At 43.6% G+C, this 20864-nt stretch overlaps 1 protein-coding gene across 1 annotated transcript; it reads left to right on the top strand.

The window, feature by feature from the left end:
• Nucleotides 1-1762: 1762 nt before the first annotated feature.
• Nucleotides 1763-16383, top strand: LOC123024487 (uricase-like). The gene is made up of 8 exons (XM_044432239.1): nucleotides 1763-1825; nucleotides 2339-2557; nucleotides 4538-4654; nucleotides 5153-5231; nucleotides 7053-7242; nucleotides 8329-8452; nucleotides 10476-10559; nucleotides 16231-16383. Exons 1-8 carry the CDS (start codon nucleotides 1763-1765, stop codon nucleotides 16381-16383), a joined length of 1029 nt encoding a protein of 342 aa, XP_044288174.1.
• Nucleotides 16384-20864: the final 4481 nt, after the last annotated feature.

The raw sequence follows: 20864 nt of genomic DNA, 5'->3' as shown, positions 1-20864 counted from the left end.
TGGCCTTGAACCATATTTCCATGGTTGGAGCTGGGAAGCTGTCCTATCCTATGGCCATCGAGACAGTGCCTTAAACTAAGACAAAAGAACAATATGGTCAAATTTGGCCCACTTAGAATAATAACAAAGGGGGACTATAGCCTTGGAGATTTCTTTTGCCATCTTACAAACAAAGACATGATGCCAATATTTCTGCCATTTTTGTTATTCTTCAGGCTATTCAGTGGCAATTGTGTGTGGCGGGGGCAGTGTCCCCATTTGCTCCCAACTCTGTTTGGATTAAGTTAAATAATGAGGGGAATGCTATGGGGAATTCTTAGGTAGTCAGCCTGTGTCCAGGCTGTTCTGCTTCTGACTGCAGCTGAGTTCTCATGCTGGGATGCTCCTTCATACAAAACAACCACCCCACCCCAGAAACCCAGGTGGAGGTTTTCTGCATGCACAAATCTTATGTTGGGCCAACACATTCAGTCTTGTGAGGTCCCTCCTACTTATGGAGGTGGTGCAGCCCAATCATAGATTATCACGTCAGGAAGAACCAGGACGCTGTCAAAGGAGCAAGATGTGAAATTTCACACCACCTCCAAAAAATCAGCCGCGGAAATACCGCTTCCATGTACCCAGTCCCACAAATGGCTTGCCTGAAGGCAAGGTGTCACCTTCCCCCAGAGAGAAATAATCTCCAGGAAGCAGCTAAACTGGCAGGGGAGGTGGAGTGTAATTTTCACATTGAAACCTGAACTGCAAGAGACAACTTTAACCTTGAAACTTTTATGCACATAGTCAGCACTTTATGGGGATTTCAGCTGACATATGTAGGACTAATTGAAAGCCCTCATGTAACCACATTAGAAGTCAAAGAATGACACCAACAAATGTGGCTAATTATGTAAACAAACACATGCATAGTTAATGTGTGTTTGCCATTGTTCAGTAACCATTTGCCATGGGCATTCAGGCAGAAAATGTAAACTTATGCTAAAGCTTGGACTTAAGCTGACTCAAGCAGAAATGTTGCAGGATGATGTAGTAACGTTGCCCTTTTGTTGATGTTTCATTTATACAAAGGCTTTAGTTAAATATAAAGCAGGTAGTTATTTCTTAGTCAGTATTCTTAGTAATGGAATCCACAGTTGTGTAGGTCAGTTGTGCCAATATTAGGAGTAACCCAAATGTCACCAGATAGTGGACATTCTCACTTAAAAAGCCAAGAAGCAACTCTTCTTGGCTTTTTACAAAGCTGGCCCCAAGGAAGAATGGGCCTCCTCATTTTTGGGATGGTGGCTGATGCCCAAGGTCATTCCTCACCCACTGATGCTGCACTTTAAAAGCGGTTCCTTGGGTGGTGTGGGGGTGTCGGGGAACTGATGGTGCAAAAGCATGAGCAGGCAGCTGAGAGCGGCTTCTGTGCCATCTAATACATTAATGATGTTAATTGTGTTGCTGTTGTCAGGTCAGCATTTATCTGATGATTGCCTTCTTGAGTGTTGGAACTGAAAACTAATTAATACTTTTGAAGAAATAGTAATGAACTACAGAAACTCCTGATGGGGAAATGATTAATATCCCTGATAAGTGCTCCGTTTCCTGAGGGGGAAATTATTGCTGTCCCTGATAGGTGCTCCGTTTCCTCCAGAACTCGCAAACATAATGAAATCTTTCATCTGGATGCAACTTTGGTGAGGTATTTAGGCAAATTGCCTCGGCAGAGAAGAACCCTTCTGGCATGCTATTAAGAGTTTGAGCCAGGCGTGCATCACTCATGATTCCGGATGTGCGAGGGCAGAGCTGGGCCCTGCTTGCTGCATCCTTTCTCACTGGTCCTGTACGTAGAAGAGGCCCACTCCTCTCCTGGCAACTCAGGGAAACTGCCCTCACGAAGGTGCTCCTGCTGAGCTAGCCACTACCATCAGATGTGGTGACAGGCGGTGTCTCACTGCTAGTGTTGAAGTAACATGTAGCTTTCAGTCCTGCCAGCATCTGTACATGGAATGGGAGGGGCTGCATCTTGCTCTTTGCCTCAGGCAGGAAAATGTCTTGCACCAGCCCTCAGAGTCAGCTTCCAAATCCTTCCTATTTCTCCATAAGCATGGTGGAAGGTGTAGATATGGGGGGGGGGGCAGTGGGCAAAATGCACTCAAGGGGGTGGTATATATGATTCTGTGTTCCACATGTCTAGAGGCCTAGTATGTTCACAATTTGGACATCCGGGGAAACATAATGAGCTGATTCCAGTCATGCATGGGTACAGATTCAGAAATGTATACCTGCTGTTCTGTTCTTCAGTCTTATGACTCTAACCTATTCTGAGTAAAATTGTGTTTTTATCTAATTACAGTGCAAGGATGTAGAATATGTGAATTCTGAATATGGAAAGAATGCTGTGAGACTACTGTACATTAGAAGAGAAGGCAAGACGCACTCCATTAAAGAACTGGAAATCTCTGTCCATATAAGACTGAACAGTGTGAATGAATACTTGCATGCTGACAATTCCTGTGTCATCCCAACGGACACCATAAAGAATACAATTCAAGCTTTGGCCAAATGCCGAGGGGTAGGTTTTAAAATAATTATTTTATTATTTTATTGTTCAGCTAGATATTGTCTCAGTGTATTATATTTTCCTGTTTTCTGTCAATTACAAGATCAATCCCCCAAGCAAAAAGTAGTGGGGTACAGGGTAGGGAAAGCACTTTTGATTACAGATGGATAACAACACCTGTATCATACCAGCAGCAACTGGTAGGTTTGCTCTGATGTGAGCGTCAATATCAACCCTTTTCAAGAAGAACAGAATGGCTTTTCTTAAGACTTAGCAAACTGGGCTGGTCGACAAGAAAAAGTTCAAATCGACAGTCAGGGCAGTACTTTTATTTGAAATAACTAAATATGTAACAGTTGTGGGTGAACTCTCAAGATCTCCAGATCGCTTCAAAGGAGGAAAGCAAGGGTCAGACTGCAAACTTTGTTAATGATGTAACAAAGTTGTAGCTGACTGTGTGTGTGTGTGTGTGCGTGTAATTCTAGTGTAAGCATGTGCAGTGTTAAGTTGGATCAGGAACACAGTATACTAGGAAGAAGGTAGTAAACTCCCTCCAAACTCACACACCACATTTGCTTCCTGAACTCTTTCCTCACAGGGAGTTTTTTGGTTTTTTACATGCGGAGCTGTTGCGGGGGGGGGGGGGGGGGGGGGGCAGAGTCCATTACAGGGTTGGAGGATTTTTCAGGAAGCAAATAGTGGCAGGAAAATTCTTTCCTTCTGTGCTGTTCTCCCTGTGCAAATAGGCACTATCCACACTGAAAGTGGAGTAAAAAGAAAGGGACATTGCAATGATTGGCTCACTAATGAATGTGTACTTGGACTACTAAACTGGTGGTATATTACTGTTTTTCACCTGAAGAGCTTCCAGACAAAGACCACCCCGTGTGACTCATCAAATGGCATCATGCACGAATTCCATTTCTTTCCTTTAATGGATTTCTCATTGTAAGGGAAAAGATGGAAGAAAGAGTGTAAAAACTCTTACAAGAAGAGAACAACATTGTCTGGCTCCTTCTATTCAAATCCAGTAGACAAGGCAGGGTGATGGTGCTAGAAAAGCCTCTTTGGAAAACACCCTTGTAGAGGAGAAAGGGATAAGTCATACCCATTTTCAGCTCAAACTTGGAAAATTGAACTTGGCCCAGCTCCACTTTGTTTACCATGAAGCAAGCAAGCAAGAACAAATTCCTGGATCTTACCTGTCTGAAGTAAAGAAACTGCTCTTAAATTCTGGAATATTGTTATCTTTGAATACAATTGGGAAGATGATTTTGGACTGATAAGAGCTCAAGGATATATCTCCTAAAATTGAGACTTTAAAAATGGTATTTTGGTTTGTGACAAACTATACTTGATTTAGAGTTTTTAAATGGATTTTCATGAATATGCACATGAAAACGCATATTTCCATTACAACAATATAAACTCCCAGTGAGATGTTTGATTATCCAAAATGCTGTAAGCATACTGCACAGGAGAAAAAGTTAGCAGTCCATCTCTCTTCTTCATGAGGCAAGACCTATAGGAAAATTATTAAAATGAAAGGGGTAAATAAATTACAGCCAAGGGCCTGGATTTGAACAGCCACATGGGGCCTAGTTTTAGGAGCTCATTGGATCTTTAGATATTTAAAATAAATCCAGCACACCTGGGCCTTTATTCTTTTAACTGAGAATTTCAGTAGTTATTTATGACAAAAGATGATGGTCAAAGATAAAGCCAGAAATTCCACTGGCCTGCCTTGTACAAGAGTAAGGAGATTGTGTGTGTATGTGTGTGTGTATTACACTGCTTGTTATAATCCATAGATCTGATTATAATTAACTGGCTCAATAAGGATGCCATTTGTAGTGAGAAGTGTTTGACTGCCCTATCCAGTTTATCAAAACATTTGTAGTGAGCTGAATGTAAAATGAGATACAATGTCTTTCGCAACATTTATCTGAAGACTGAAGCTGATTGCATCTAATCTATTGTCTGTTTCACTAGATAAGAACAATAGAGGAATTTGGCCTTAATATCTGTGAACACTTCATTACATCATTTAACCATGTGGTATATTGCAATGCCTTTATCCAAGAAGTTCCATGGCAGCGCCTAGAAAAGGTACAGAAAACTGATATGCAAGGACTAGCCTGGCCTCGTAGTACCTCAGTGCAGCTCCTTGCACGCAGTGGGAAGCCAGTAAGTGAGTCAGTGGGAGGGGGTACAACAGAGACCAGTGTGGGATAGTGGTTAGGGCATTGGAATGGGACTGGGGAGAGCTGGGTTCTAGTCCCTACTTAGCCACTGGGTGACCTGGAGCAAGTCATGGACTCTCAGACAAACCTAATTCACAGCATTGTTGTGAGGATAAAATGGAGAGGAAGAGAAAGGCCATGTGAGCTGTCCTGCGTTCTGTGCAGGAGGAAATAAGGTGAGATATACATGTAATAGATAAAAGTAAAAAACGGGAGGAAGAGAGACAAGGAGTGTCTCAGTAGGCATATTACTCATATTACAGATCTTCATGATCGTCACATTACTTCCTGTGTTATTTTAATAAGTCCAAGGTAAGGCAGAACAGTTCTGTTTGCAAACTTATGTCTCATTCTTCATCTCCAGGATGGTATTCCCCATGTTCATGCTTTTCTCTATAGCTCTGAAGGAGTTCGATTTTGTGAAGTGGAACGGACTGCAGAGAGTAAGATCATATATTTTGTTTTTTCAGTAATATGTTTATTTTCAATTCCTGGTTGAAGAGATTAAACCATGGGCAATATCCAGTCTAACACAGGCGTGAATGTATAATACGTTGTGCTAATACAATGTCAATAGCATCAGTTGACACAACAGGCTTTCCAGGCGGTCCTGTTGCACCGCTAGTGCTGCTGGTATCGTGCTAGAGGTCTCTTGTTCTGGGTGGCATGACTGGGAAATCATAGAGTCATACAGTTGGAAAGGGCCTAGAAGGCCATTAGGTCCAACCCCGGCATACCCATTTATTTCTTCATTTTAAAAACTGTCAATTAAGTCAGGCTAACAAAGAGAGACTGGCACAAGGTCTCCCACTGAGTTGCATGGATGATGGCAGGAACCTGAACACAGATCTCTTCAGTCACTCCCCACCCCTGACACAACCCACCCTACTGGCATGCATGCCAGTATTTTTTCTCCCATTGAAGTCCTGCTATATTGCCTGACTGATTCTCTCTTCCACTGGGAATTAGGAATATGCATACTTCAGGCTGCAATAATAAACCTATTCATCCGGGTCTTCAAGCAGGACTTGCTTTTGAATAGACATATAGTGCTGCACTACCAGTTCCTTCTCTTGCAACTGTTAAGGGTAGATGCTACAATTTATCGGATTAGGTCCCGACAGGGGAGGCTCTGTCATTCCATGGTGGATCACATGCTCTGCAAGGTCTTAGGCTCAATGCCCAGCTCCTCCTGGTGGGGCTCGAAATGGACCCCGTGCAACCCTGGAGAGCCACTGGGAGCCACAACCAAGAATGCTGGACTGGGTGGATCCAGGATCTGGCTCAGGACGAGGCAGTCTCGTGGCTTCCTACACCTGGCTGATCCACATTCTCTGCATCTCCAGATGTTAACAAATGCAGTGTGGCTTCCACTAAAAATGAAGAAAAAAGAAAAAAGTTTGCATGGGGCCAGGTCTGTGTTAGAGCCTCAATGTTTCTAAGCCATAATAGAATAGGCTGCAGTATGGATTGTGTGGCAAGTCCTTACTCCAGTGGTAGAACTCCCTGGAAATTGGCAACTCTGGTGAGGGTACTGTGTTACACACCTAATCTGGTAATGTCATTACAGTGCTTTAAGAATTTAACGTTGCCATTGTTATGATTTTTATTTTAAAATAGTGTGAACCACTGTGATCCTCCAGGACAAACAGAGCAGGCCATAAATAAATATATATGAAGGATAAAATTCATGGGGGTGTAGAATGCAGCTGCAGCTGCAGGAATCCTTGTTGAGGGAAACAGTCACAGTTCTAGGGTGAAATTGACTCAAGTTTACCATTCAGATGAAGGCAAGGCACATGTCAGGGTGGAATGAATGCTTTTGACTTGTCTATGTCCTGCTCGTGGACTCCCCAAAGGCATCTTATTGGTCACAGTCAAAAGGATGCTGGACCACAAAGGCTGAGCCTGATCCAGCAGTGCTTCTGTATCCTTGTAATAAACTTGCCAATATCTGAGTGACTAAGTCAAAAGAAAGTTGCTTTCAAGACCTCAGCAATATAATCTTGCAAAATAACCTTGTTAAATCTGACAAGCAGTCTTCTGTATAAATTTACATTGCAACCAGGTTTATTCAAAATGAGTTCCTAATTATGATCTCTTTTTAAATGAAGTGGCTTATCTCACTTGGAATATATTACTGCACCTTCAGGAGAAAGCTTTATGGCTGTGGAATAGTCATCACACCTTTTACCTGTTTTAAATGATTTGTAAAAAGAGCCAGCCTTTTCTTTGTCTCACATATTATTGTCTTTGAATTGCAGGTGCTCCAATTGTTTTTTCTGGCATAAAGGATCTAAAACTGATGAAAACCACCCAGTCTGGATTTCAAGGCTTCTTCAAAGATAAATATACCACACTCCCAGAAAGGGGAGATCGGGTGCTCTCAGTAGAAACATTGGTCAAGTGGTGTTATAATGATTGTTCAAAAGACCTAGACTACGACTGCATATGGTAAACTGAAAACCTTCTACTTCTATGGGGTTTACATCTGAGAATGCATGGATTTGTTCACCATGGTGGAGATGTCTGATAAATAGCAGGACTGAAAGCATACTGATGCATACTGATGGATAGAATTAGAATTTGATCAGAGATGTCTTGGTTTTGCAAAATGGCCCATTATGAAGGTCACAATGACCTTACCTGCTGCCTTTAGGAGTGGTGCCTAGTTTTGCCTTTTTCGTCATTTATTTTGAATTTCAGCCTCACTACTGATGAAAGGATCTTTTCTAAGTGTGTATCCATTCAAAAGACTTACCTCATACACTGGGTCTTTTCTCCACAGTTAGAAAAATAGAAGTCCTAAGCATGAGGAAAGTACTTCTTCACTCTAACCCTCACCTTTCACCATGGACCTTAAATACAATCGGTGTATTTGTTTCATCTTTGTTGTCCATACTCTGCATACCTTCACATGTGGCACAATAAAAGTCTTGCTTATGCTTTTATTCTTCTCTAACTTTGGGCTCCCACCAATTTTCCACTGATCAATTTCATATCTTCTCAGCTTCAACAGTTGCTGCACCATCACACACTCCCTGACCATTTACTGAGCTTCAACTGGGACATGGTTCATGTGGAAAGTCTCTCATTCGCGTGTATATATACCACACCAGAACTGTCACGGTCCCTTGCTTTCTTGATGCACCTTGCCCAGTTAGTAAACCTATATGCAGCGTGGAATGCATTTGTATGCAAAAATCCACACTTTTCAGAATTTTGTAGCACAACTTTAATGTTGCAAGAAGTTCACACCAACAGATATGTGTACAGGAAAAGTGTGCATTTGCACATTTTTGTGCAGAGGCTTTTGGTCACATTGGCAAACTGGAATTGATAACTTTACCCATCTCTAGCATTAATGCTATTATGATCACTAGCACAAAACTGAGGAGAGAAACAAAGGAATGGAGCCAAATGAGCAAGCCCTGTGAGTGTCTGAAGTTGCACAATTCACAATTTCACATCTGAGTCAATTCATGGCAAAATGACATCTGTTGCATAGATTAATTCTAACTATTACACATTGCTTTGAAGGAGAACTGCCCATACATGTGTCCTTGATGCCTTTGCTGGACCGCCTGAAACAGGCCATTACTCACCGTCTTATCAGAAAACGGTCAACTGTATTCAGATAAGCCTATTCGAAGGAGTTCCACAGGTTGGTGTCTTGACGATTATGATAAGCATTGTGTGTAAACTGTATTCTTATACAATAAAGGCCAGCTTCACAGATGCAGGCAGAAAGGTTTCTTCATCTACCATCCTTACACAGATTATAACAAGATCATGAATCGAAAGCTTTTTGAGCACTTTACAGTACTTTATGTTTGTTCTTTTTGATTATTCATTTTCTGAATATATTTCTGAGTTGTCCTGCTAACTTACAATACACCATAAGCATAAGCATGCCACAGTTCCAAAACCAAACCTAAAACAAAACAGAGAGAATGATCAGAACTTGCTTTCTTTCTTTTCTTTTTTTTAGAATTGAGTAATATTTGCAGGCCTGTTGGCCGCTTTGGAAGGGATCAAGCCCACCAAATTCTACTCAGGCAGGTTCTGGTGTTGTCTCTCTCTCTCCCCCCTTCTCTCTCTTGCTCTCTGCTGTTAATTCAGCACCATTTCACCATCCATAGTATGAGTATGGTAATGCCGATCTAGTTCTCCTTTAGCAATTCCTCTTGTAAGCAGGCCCTCAGCTGCTGCAAGGCCATTTATGGTGAGAAAAAGAAAATGCCTGTACAAATGACCCTTGAGGCCTACTCCAAGATTCACTAGCACCAGTTCCTTCTCTATTTATTTATTTATTATTTATTAAAACATTTCTATGTCGCCCCATTCACTGAAGCCTCGGGGCGGCTCACAAAAGCCTCGGGGCGGCTCACATCATTAGTTAATGTTAGGCTTGATGTTACCTCTTGAATTAGGAAGTTATGAATAAAAACAGGACTTCAAGCTTTAAAACAACAGCAGAATAGGGAAGAGTCATCTGGGCACCTCTACTTCTGCCCTTCCCAAAAACTGTTTTGCTGTGGTTCTGCTTCCTCCTTGAGGCCCTATACGAGCCCCAAAACACACTGGCTTGCGTACACTCGAGGCAACATTGACGAATGAAAAGCCTTGAATATCTCTAGGGAACTGTGTGCCCACTGATGACATGTTGCCAAATCAATCCATAGTTCCCCAGGGATATCAACAGCTTTTTGATAGAGATATTCATATAGGGTTTATAGCAGTCCATGCTTTCATAAGTTCATAACTCAGGGATTACCTATATCACAACCCCCCTGCCCCCACATCCCCCCTCCCACCATCTCCCTTGTGCCAAAAAGTTACTCCTTGTAAGAGCAATAGAAATCTTGGGTTAAGTCGCTTGCTTGTTGCTCCCAAGGGAAGTCTGAGCTGAGTTGTTAACATTACTTGGGAACAGATTTGGGAACAAGTTGCTTGACTTGAGTCCCCAACACTGCTAAATCCTATGATGAGAGGCTGAGAGGCTGGGCATGGCCTTGAGAAGAGAAGACTATGAGGGGGTATGATAGCACCTCAGAGGCTGTCACAAAGAGGAAGGAAAAGACTTCTCACTCATCCCTGAGTGTAGGACACCGAACAACAAACTTAAACTGTAGTACATCAGATTCAAGAATAGGCACCAGGAAATACTTCCTAACTGTCAGAGAATTATGACAGTGGAATCAGTGGCCAAGAGAGGTTGTGGGCTCTGTCACACTAGAAACATTCAAGGCAGAACCAGACAATCATCTGAGTGGGATGGTGTGACTTGACATCCTGCAGCAGCAGGTGGTTGAACCCAATGTCCTACTTGGCCCCTTCCAACCCTCCTGTTCTATGCATCTATGAATTAAATGGTTCTTTGCTTTCATTTCCTCACAGAAGCAAGGTAAACAGAGCATAAGCTTGCCGTCACCAGGAAGCACCTTTCTCTGCCCTTGTAGCTGGTAGCCAGTGCTGCCAATGGTCAGAGGCTAGTCCTGCACTGTTTATCTAGTCACTATGAGGGAGAGAAGAAAGAAAGCTATGGCAGGACAGGAGCACCATGTTTTTTGTAATGTCCTTGACTGATATTACCAGGAAAGGAGGCAGGAGTGAAGGTGGTTGTGCTGCAAAAGATGATCGTGTTTTCTAACAACTTGTAATGGTGCATGTTTCTACATTTTCAGATTGAGGAGGTGGAAGTGATCTTGTCCAACATCCACTATACAGCAGTGGATCTAAGCAAACTGGGATTGTGCAATGACAATGAGGTAAGGGAATTAATTTCTCTACTACCCAGAGGGCTGGACAATTCGGGATCTATTGCTGTGAGGATGTAGAGGGAAGAGGAAGGAATATTTAACAAAACATCTCTGCACTTGAAACTGAAATTTAAGAAGTCATTCTGTCTTCATGGAAAGAGGAAGGATAAAGATCTGATTGGAAGTTTCTCAGTATTTTAACAAACTACAATTACCCTCCATTGTAGCCTCCCTTTTTGCAATACCTTTTAAGTGGGGCTGACCATCAAAACGGTTCAGAAATTGTAGTTTGTCCAACATAGGGTTGCTGGATTACTAATTGGAATTGGGCAGCTTGTATGGCTGCATTTTGTCAGCTGTATTGACTTAGGCAAATTTGGAATGCTGGTTTTAGCATTTAAAGCCCTTGGGCTGGCGGCCAAAGGGCGTCGGCCTAAGGGCAGTGACACCGTTTGGGGCCGTTTGGGGCTGGGCTGGCCCAGGGATTTTGCTGTTGGTCAGCGGGTGGGATTGGTTAAATTGGGCTGCAGGGATTGTGGAGGTATTTTTAAGTGTTTTAATGTGTTTTTAGTTTCTTTTAATGGTTTCATCTTCGGCGTTGACTATGGGGTTGCCTGGGGAGCGCGTGGGTGCCACCACTGGGGTGGTTAGGGCCAATGGACGTTATGGCGGTGGGGGTTTAACGAGTCCGTGTAGAAGAAGGAGGGACAGATGGTTAACACCTGTTCCTCTTTCTGGTTATTCCCCCAGCCGGTGGGTGCCAGGTAGGCTTGTCAACCGCCCCACGGGCCTGTCGGTGCTGTTGCTTAATGCCAAGTTGGTTCATAATAAGTCATCCCTCATCCACGACTTGATCGTGGATGAGGGGGCCAACCTGGCTTGCATTGCAGAGACCTGGGCGGGAGGGGTGGGATGTCTCCCTCTCTCAACTATGCCCGCTCGGGTACCTGGTCCAGCACTGACCAGGCCTGGAGGGGAGGGGGTCGCTTTGGTTTACCAAGCCTCTATTTCCCTCACGGGGCTTCCTGTTCTCTCGAGGCCGGGTCTAGGGTGCCTCTACTTGGTGTTGGGTGACCGAGACAGATTGGGGATTCTGTTGGTATACCGTGCACCCTTCTGCCCAACAGACTTCCTGCCTGAGCTGACGGAGATCATCTTGGATTTGGTGTTGAAGACTCCCAGGATGCTGGTCCTGGGGGACTTCAATCTCCACGCCGAGACTGGTCTGACTGGGGCAGCTCAGGACTTCATGGCCTCCATGATGGCCATGGGGCTGTCTCAACATGTCACTGGCCCGACCCATGAACGTGGACACACTCTGGACCTGGTTTTCTCAATGGGACAGGAAGAGGGGGATCTGAGGGTGAGGAACTTGTGTCTGACACCTCTGTCATGGTCAGATCACTTCCTTGTGAGGTTTGAGCTCGAGAGCAACCTTTCCCTCTGTAAGGGTGAGGACCCGATTGTGTTGGTCCGCCCCCGGAGCGGGATGGATCCAGATGTATTCCTGAAGGCCCTGGGGGAATTCCCGGTTGATAAGGCTGGTGCTCCTGTTGATGCCTTGGTCGAACTGTGGAATGGGGACATGACCAGGGATATTGACACGATCGCTCCTAAGCGTCCTCTCCTGCCTGGCAGAGCCCGTTCATCCCCTTGGTATACACCTGAATTACGGGCGATGAAGCGGGTTGGGAGACGTCTAGAGTGTAGGTGGAGGAAATCATGGGATGAATCTGACCAAACACACTTAAGAGCCCATTATCGGGCCTATGCTGTGACAGTGAGGGCAGCGAAAAAGAAATTCTTCTCTGCTTCCATTGCCTCCTCACAATGCCGTCCGGTGGAGCTCTTTCGGGTGGTACAGGGGCTGGTTCACCCAGGCCCCAAGAAAGATCTAGTGTCACCCTCGACGGCCTGCTGTGATGACTTTGCCAAGCATTTCAAGGAGAAAATTGCTCAGATTCGTCACGAGCTGGACTCCACTAGTGACTCAGAACCTTCTGGGGAGGTGCCAATGTTGCCGTCTGGTCCAAAATTGATGGATGAGTTTCAGTTGTTACGGCCTGATGATGTGGACAAGGTGCTTGGACATGTACGTCCTATCACCTGCCTACTGGACCCTTGCCCATCTTGGCTACTTAACAAAGCCAAGCATGGGATAGGGGCCTGGATCCTGGAGGTTGTCAACGCCTCTCTAAGGGAAGGCCAGGTACCTGCCCCTTTAAAGGAGGCAGTAGTCTGGCCAGTCCTAAAGAAGGCATCCCTGGATCCAGAGGTGGCCGCCAATTATAGACCGGTGGCCAACATCCCATTCCTGGGCAAGGTGTTAGAGCGGGTGGTGGTGGGACAACTCCAAGCACTCTTGGATGAGACTGATTATCTGGACCCATTTCAGTCTGGCTTCAGACACGGGTATGGTACTGAATGTGCCTTGGTCGCCCTGTACAATGACCTGTGCAGGGAGAGAGACAGGAGGAGTGCGTCCCTGTTGGTTCTCCTGGACCTCTCAGCAGCTTTCGATACCATCAACCATGGTATTCTTCTTGATAGGCTAGCGGGATTGGGAGTTGGAGGCACTGCTTTGAGTGGTTCCGCTCCTATCTCAATGGCCGATTCCAGAAGGTGGTGCTGGGGGACTATGGCTCTGCGCCATGGCAGTTATGCCATGGAGTTCCGCAGGGGTCCATTTTGTCCCCCTTGCTATTTAACATCTACATGAAACTGCTGGGAGAGGTCATTAGGAGGTGTGGGCTGCGAAATCATCAGTACACTGATGATACCCAGCTCTACCTCTCGTTTTCAACCAATCCAGGTGAGGCAGTGGCTGTACTGAACTGGTGCCTGGCCGAGGTAATGGGCTGGATGAGGGCCAATAAACTGAAGCTCAATCCAGACAAGATGGAGGTCCTGTTGGTAGGTGGTTCGGGCTTCGGAGTGAGGGACTTGGGCCTTGTCCTGAATGGGGTTGCACTCCCTCTTAGGGAAAGGTTCACAGCTTGGGAGTGCTCCTTGACCCAGAGCTGTCATTAGACGCTCAGGTGACGATGGTGGTGAGGAGCGCTTTCCATCAACTTCGGCTGATCCATCAGCTGAGTCCCTATCTGGAGAACGATTCCCTAGCAACAGTGACACATGCATTGGTAACTTCCCGATTAGACTTCTGTAACGTGCTCTACGTGGGGCTGACCTTGAAGATGGTCTGGATAGTTCAATTGGTGCAAAATAGAGCTGCCAGACTGCTGACGGGAACTGGGCGTTGTTCTCATATAACCCCAGTCCTCCGTCAGCTTCACTGGCTCCCCATTGAAGTCTGGGCCCAATTCAAGGTGTTGATTATCACCTATAGAGCCGTCAACGGCTTGGGACCTGGTTATCTAAAGGAGCGCTTGCGTCCATATTTGCCCTTCCGCCCCTTGAGATCGGCGGCAGAGGCCCTTCTCCGGGAACCCTCCGTGAAAGATATTAGGAGGGCGAGTACCCGAAGGAGGGCCTTCTCTGTGGTGGCGCCCCACCTATGGAATGCGCTCCCCAGAGAGGTCTGCCGTTATTTGTTTTTCGGCGCCAGGCCAAGACCTTTTTATTTAAAAGTTATTTTAATTGTTAATTATTGATTGTATTTATTGGGGTTTTATGCTTGCGCCGAGATGTTTCCGGATTTTTATTGGCTAATTTGTGATTGTTTATTTATTTTGTAAGCCGCCCCGAGCCTTTTTGCGAATGGGGCGGCATAGAAATGGTCTAAATAAATAAATAACTTGGCACCTGAAAGATCGCTGTCTCCCATATGTACCTATTAAAACGTTAGGTAACTCTTAGGGAAAGGGTCTTTCAGGTTATAGAAAAGTCTCCCCCAAGAGTGTTGCCCAGGACCATCCCTCTAGTGCCCTCTCTCTTTATTTATATGGTGCCTATGACTGCTGAAAGGCCTTCCTAGGCAGCTTAGACTCACATACTATACATATTAAAACAACCTATTAAACACACACACACGCACACACTGTATATATAATGTTAAAAACCTATTGAAACAAAAGATTAAAATATCACTATAAGAATAATATAAAAAGGCCTACATTATTCCTGTAGACTACGCCTTTCAGTTTGAAAATATGCATTTTTAACTTTGGGATTGCTGTTAATTCTGTTCCTTTTTCCTTTTACATTGCTTTTGATTTCACGGCAATATGTCCTATTTTTCTATCTAAATTGTTTTAAAACTTACTCACTGTAAGCCATCCAGGGAACTTTATGTTAACAGGTAGCATAACATAATGACTATTTAGTCATACATGACAGCATAAGCTTGCAGAAGTCTTTGGAGAAAGCCATGTAAGTTTATACTGAACATAGGCCTCTTTTGTAAAAAAAAAAAAAAAAGAGAGAGAGAGAGAGAGAGAAGAAAAAGAAAAAAAACTTCAAGGCTAGAGAGTGACTGTTTTTAAGAGTAGACAAACTTACATTGCCAGCACAGCATGGTGTACACACACGTTTCTTTGTTCTGCTGTCCCACCGCATTCTCTCAAGCCACTTCCACTTTCCTGAGGAGAAAAAAGGCCCTCCTGAAGTGTGCAGGTGCATGAGACAGCAGGGGGGCGACTGGGCCAACCACACTGTCTCTGCCCACCCTTGTCACCATTTTTGTCCCAAGGCTGACTGACCCCTTTATCCTCCTATGGTCGGAGGCTGGACATCTGCAGTGAGCGACCTGCTCTCCATGTGGCGGTTCCCTGCCTGGTTTAAGCCTCTGGAAGGTCAGAGCTGCAGGCCATGCAGGGAACCGCTGCCAGCAGCGCAAACGCCTTGCTGCAGACGCTCTTGCACGCACTGCCAAAAGGGCAATGAAAGCAGAGAGGACAGAACTAGCACAGGGCGTTGACTCGGAGGCTGCATACAAATTCGGGAAATGTGTCAAGTCCAAAGTATTTTCCCATTGTGAAAGAGATGAAGTGAAATGACACTGATCTAGGATTTTGAGGAACTCTATACGATAGGCTTAAGAATCCTTAGTCCTGTCAAGAAAACCCATGCAGAGGCATGATAAAGCTGCACGTGTGAAGAGTCTGCAGGTGAAGAGTCTAGCCTTTGATTGAGACAGCAAATTGATTGAAACGGAGTCTCTATGATCTTGTGTATCAAGTTGCTTATGCTCCCATATTTAGTGTTCATGATAGTACAGAGCAGCTTTCCCTAACCTGGCATTGTCCTGATGTTTTGGGACTGTATTTCCCAACTGCCACAGTCAGCATGGTCAGTCATGATGGGGGTTGTCCAAACTTAACTGGAGAGCACTGGGCTGGGGAAAGCTGACACAGAGTAATGGTTTTTGAGCAACAACCAAATTAACTAAGGCCCTGCCTCTGCGGGAAACCTGTTTATATGAGGCACCTATAACACTGAAGCTGCTGTGACTCGGACAGAATCCTGGAAATTACCATTTGATGGAGAACTAGCAATTGGTTGCTAGAGATGTTTTGCCATTCCCATGGCAAAAAATCCCCAAAGCTAATCCAGAGGAGAAGTTAATTGTAAAACAAACAAACAAACAAACAAACAAACAAACAAACAGTTTAAATCAGTGCTGTGGCTATGCTTGCAGAAACGTAAGTAGACTTTCTTTTACATTAATAGTTGATCCTCAGGCTGGAGATAAACCTTTTACACACATGTCTTTCATGTACAGATCCTGACACCTCAGGATACACCCTTTGGTGCGTGTGCATCTACGCTGCGTAGGAAGAAGTGTGAAGGAGCACAGTCTCAAGCTCCTGGTGCCAAGCTAGAATGCAAACCTTCATACCGTGTTGGATGGAAGTCTGGCCGTTGGGTGAAGTAAACAGCAAGCATCCTCACCACAGTGTACTGTTTAGCAAGACTGATCTCCTATCAGCCTGAATTATTTACTCTTTGCTTCCCATTACTGTATTGCCACATGTAGTTGCAAATGATATTTTCAAAGGTTTCCTAAAGGCACTCATATGCTGATACCACAATTATTTCCTTTTGTTCCTTTCAAAAATGCAAAACAGAAATGTGCAAACTGGGTTAATGGGCAAATTGTAGCCTATTAACGACATAGTTTGGATCCAGATTTGACCACGCTTAGAGCAGACCCTTCTGACTAGCTTAAAGTACCATTGGGTTTGATTCAAAATCATCCTTCTGCAGACAGAAAGGCTCCTTCTGTTCCCAGGCTACTTCCCCTACAGTGGGAATCCTGCTTGCAGAAAGCAGGAGAAATGATCCCCCTCTTTCTACTGCCACCATGTCCCTCCAATTTGTTTCAGAGCATGCAGACCCCAGAGGAATGGGTCATCAGCAAAGATCACCTGCCTGTCTCTGCTGCAGGGAACTTTCTAAGTGGAATTCTGCTCAGGGAATGCTCCAGCTACATGAAAAAGCTAGATCCACCCAAATTATTTCAATGGGTCTTCTTTAAGTATGATTACATCTGGATTCAACCCAATGCTTTTGAATGTTTCCTATTGGAATTGGTCAGCCAGGACATGGATTTCTTCATTTTTTCACATTTGTGAAACCTCTCCAAAGATTCTCTGACACAATCACTATTTAAAGATGCTCTTTTCATTGAGAAGATTAATACAAAACCGCCTGACAGATTCCTTGATTTCCAGTGTGGCAATATGATATTGAGCTGCGCTAGCTGAGGATCTGGACTTCTTTTTGCAACTGAACAAATGCCACTTGAACAAATGTGTTAATTTTACGTAGTCCATATAGATTTTAATTAGATTGGGTCAGCTGTGAATGGGTAGATGAAAATGTAGCTTTACATTCTTCATATATTATAGCTTAGTTATCTATGGTGTCAGTTTTGACTAAAGGATATTTATTGGTGAGAGTACCTTACCTCTGAACTTTACTCCTTTCATTGGGCCTCTGTGCAGGAAAAGAACAGTATTTATATAATCAGTCATGAGACATGCCAAATTTACCTTTGTAGAGTTATGTAACTTTTCTTTAACCTCAAGATCTTAAGAGTTTCTGTGACTAATAGTGTTCTAATTTCTAAGCAAGTAGATCAAAGGCAATGCTGACACATGCTTTTTAGTGATTAAGAATTTAAATTTTATGCATGTTTAGACAGAAAAAATCCTACAATTCCTATCATTCCCCAGCCCGTTTCTCAGTCTAAACATGCATAGAATTGCTCCCTAAATCACTAAAGCATGTATCAGTTTTGCCAGTTAAACCATGATGGAACTGAGAACTTAAGAACCGCCTTCCTAGAGTGGATGCAAATTTCATCTGAGTCAGCATTCTGTTCCTCAAACAACTCAGCTGTATAGTTTGGGAAATGCACAAGTGTGTCATGGATGTAATCTACCATCCCTTGTTTGTTCCATCATTTATCATTCAGAGCTACATTGCTGCTGTAAATGAAGACTGTAGTTAATTGTCATGGGCTAAAAGCGGCTGCCAAGAAGAGAAAGCATATACATTTTCTATTTACTGTTTATTTATGTAAAGTGTTCAGCAGGAACCTATATGACCAAGTGGTTCTCCTTTGGAAAAAACCTGTTGTGGGGTCTTAAACATTTTATCAAAGAAATGCATGCATAGGATTTGGTTGCAGCCAGAAGTTCAATCCCACTTCCCAACCAAATGTCACAGATTTACTCCCGAATGGCCAATATTCTCAAGCACTCATATATACCATCTGAAAACAAATTTCTTGAGGAAGTCAATTTAAAAATATTGTTCAGTGTTCACAATGCAAGGCTGAAGGATGTTACAGGAGAATCACAAAGCCACAGCTGGCCCTTTCATAGTCTTCCCTATTTTATTTCATGTGCTTTCCCAGGACCATTTACACCAGCATTACAAGCTTTTTAGTCTACTTGCAAAAGGTGCTTTTAGAAGCATTTCTGTATAAATCTCACTCTCAGCTACAGAACAAGTTGGAAAGGGGATTTCCCCTAAATAGTAATAGCTTTCCTCATCATCTGTGGAATGAAACAACTCACCTAGCTTGTTTTACTTGTCAATAAGTAAAAGGTTTAATTCCCTTTTAGCCCCAGGCTTTCTCTTGTCTTTGATGAGCTTTTCTTTGGGTCCCACTTCTCTAAAATGTATGCAATCACACTGTGCAGTGAGGGGCAAGGAACTTCCAGTTCTCCTTTTTGTGCCAGGTCTTTTCTTGGTTTCCAGACAAGTGCAAAGGTGCAAAATAATAAAATAAGTAAATTAAGATATAGCAAAACCTCTGACACTGATGATGTTAACTTCTTCCTTTGGAGTAGAGGTGGGGAAGAATCAAATAAGCATTTTTCTAGAAAAAAAAATTCTTCCCAGGAACTTCTCACAGGTTAGATTTAAATGGTGCCTTTTGTGAACTGGTGTCTCTGATTTTGGCATAAAATGAGCCTTTTTGCTTTGCAATATAAGCATGTTTATGTGCTAAAATGTTTGAAAGCTGCTTGGTTTACCATAAGATTTTCAGTGGGACTCCAGGTCCGTCCTACCTTGAAAAGACCATACGAAAAGCTGGGGTTGTCCATAGCATGAAGCATTATTGACTTCTATGTGGGTGAGAAGTTGACAGTAATTGGCATGTTTAATTCTTTATCCTATCTCATCTTCCAATCAGAAACTTCTTTTGCTACACTAAGAGGATTCTTGTTTCTTAATTCTTCTTTCTTTTGTATGATTTCATGGGATTGTGAGGTTTCTGTATATTTATGGGTGAATAAAAGCAAATGCAAAAATAGTTTGAACTTGTTTATTGAATAAAATATTGTAGGTGTCAAAATCTAACAATACTATATATGACTATATAGACCAGTGTATTTCATTACTCATGTTATGGAGGGAAAAAACAAAACAAAACAAAAAACCAACCAAGCTTTGAGCTGATATGCTAAGCAGGCAGCAAACATGCAAAGAAGAGATCTGATTCTTCCCAGCTGTGAATGTTGACCATTCTAGGCCTAGCACTAGAAATTTGCGGGTCCTTAGCTAACAATCTTCAATAAGCCCCATTAGATAGTGAGGGCCAAATGTGGCCAGATCATTGGGATATTTTGCATATCACTTCGATGTTCTTTTCTCTCTGTTTTCTCACCACCATATGCACCTAATTCTTTCTTCCCCTCTGTACAGAAGTTTTAATTCTCTGTCCTGACCCATCCCAGGAGCCCATAAACCCCATTAAGTACACCCCATTCTCTCCTCCTACTTCTTTCCCATGCACAGGGAAGGCCTTGGGACACATTCACAACCTTCTTAACGGCTGATACTTGCTCTGAGTTTCCTGGGTACTCCATGAGTTGTGAGTGTGCTGGAAGGATCTCTAGAAGATCCATGCATTTGTCCACAGACCATGAGATGTTTCAGTAAACTGGAAGAATGGCTACGTGTTAAAAAAAGACTTAACATAGGCCATGCTGTTGCTGAGCTTTCCTGAGCAATTATATATGTTTCTGTCCAACCATGACAAGTATACACAGTGGAGTTCATGGCTGGATCTTGTGGCCTACAGAGGTTAGCAGTAGAGCTTGGCCCTATCTGCAAATCACTAGAGATGATTAATATACATACCTAAAGAGAACTGGAGGCAGTGGTGACAGTCCTGATGCTGCTCTCATGGTCACAAACCCAAATAACTTCAGTGGGGATAACATTGGCATTATGTTTAGATGTACAGCCATTGGCATTACGTCCCACACTCCCTGAGAAATCCTCTACCAGCACATCGGAAGCATGCAGTTCTCACTACAGTGTTCCATGAAGCATCTGGGATTAATCAGCATCTTTAGACCAGCCCCATCTACTTTTGGGTTTTACTCTAAGGACTGTCACACATCCTCTCAGAGAGAGTGAACACAGAACCCTACCCCTGCAATATAAAGGTGGAACCACTGGCATAGGCTAGTCCTGTGATCCAAAATAGGTGCTTTAACCTGTTACTTCAACCATGCTGTCCTGGAGCCGTAATATTTACAGACATCAAATGGAGATTATGGTAGTTAAATGGTGCAGACTTCTCATCCAGTTTGAAGAGATAGAATTTCTTCCTTGAACCCTACCTGGACACACACCTTAACCCCAGTCTCTCCACAACACAAGTCCTCCCTTCACATATGCATACCTGCTGCCAATACAGTTTCCAAAAGACAAAAACCACTTCAGATTGTGTTTTGTCTAGCTTGTAACCCTTACAACAATGTATAATGTAGGTGCAGAGGGGGAAACTTTGGCCAGGAAAGAGTAGCTTGCCCCAGGACGATGGCAGAGTGAGATTCAAATCAGGGATTACTTGATTCATATTCCAGTCCTTCAGCTGCTATGACACAT

The sequence above is a fragment of the Varanus komodoensis genome, unplaced genomic scaffold, assembly GCF_004798865.1.
Source record: "Varanus komodoensis strain SLA01 unplaced genomic scaffold, ASM479886v1 scaffold24, whole genome shotgun sequence".
Lineage (NCBI taxonomy): Eukaryota > Metazoa > Chordata > Lepidosauria > Squamata > Varanidae > Varanus > Varanus komodoensis.
Note: the sequence above shows the minus strand (reverse complement) of the source record. Positions and strands in the feature narration are given on the sequence as shown.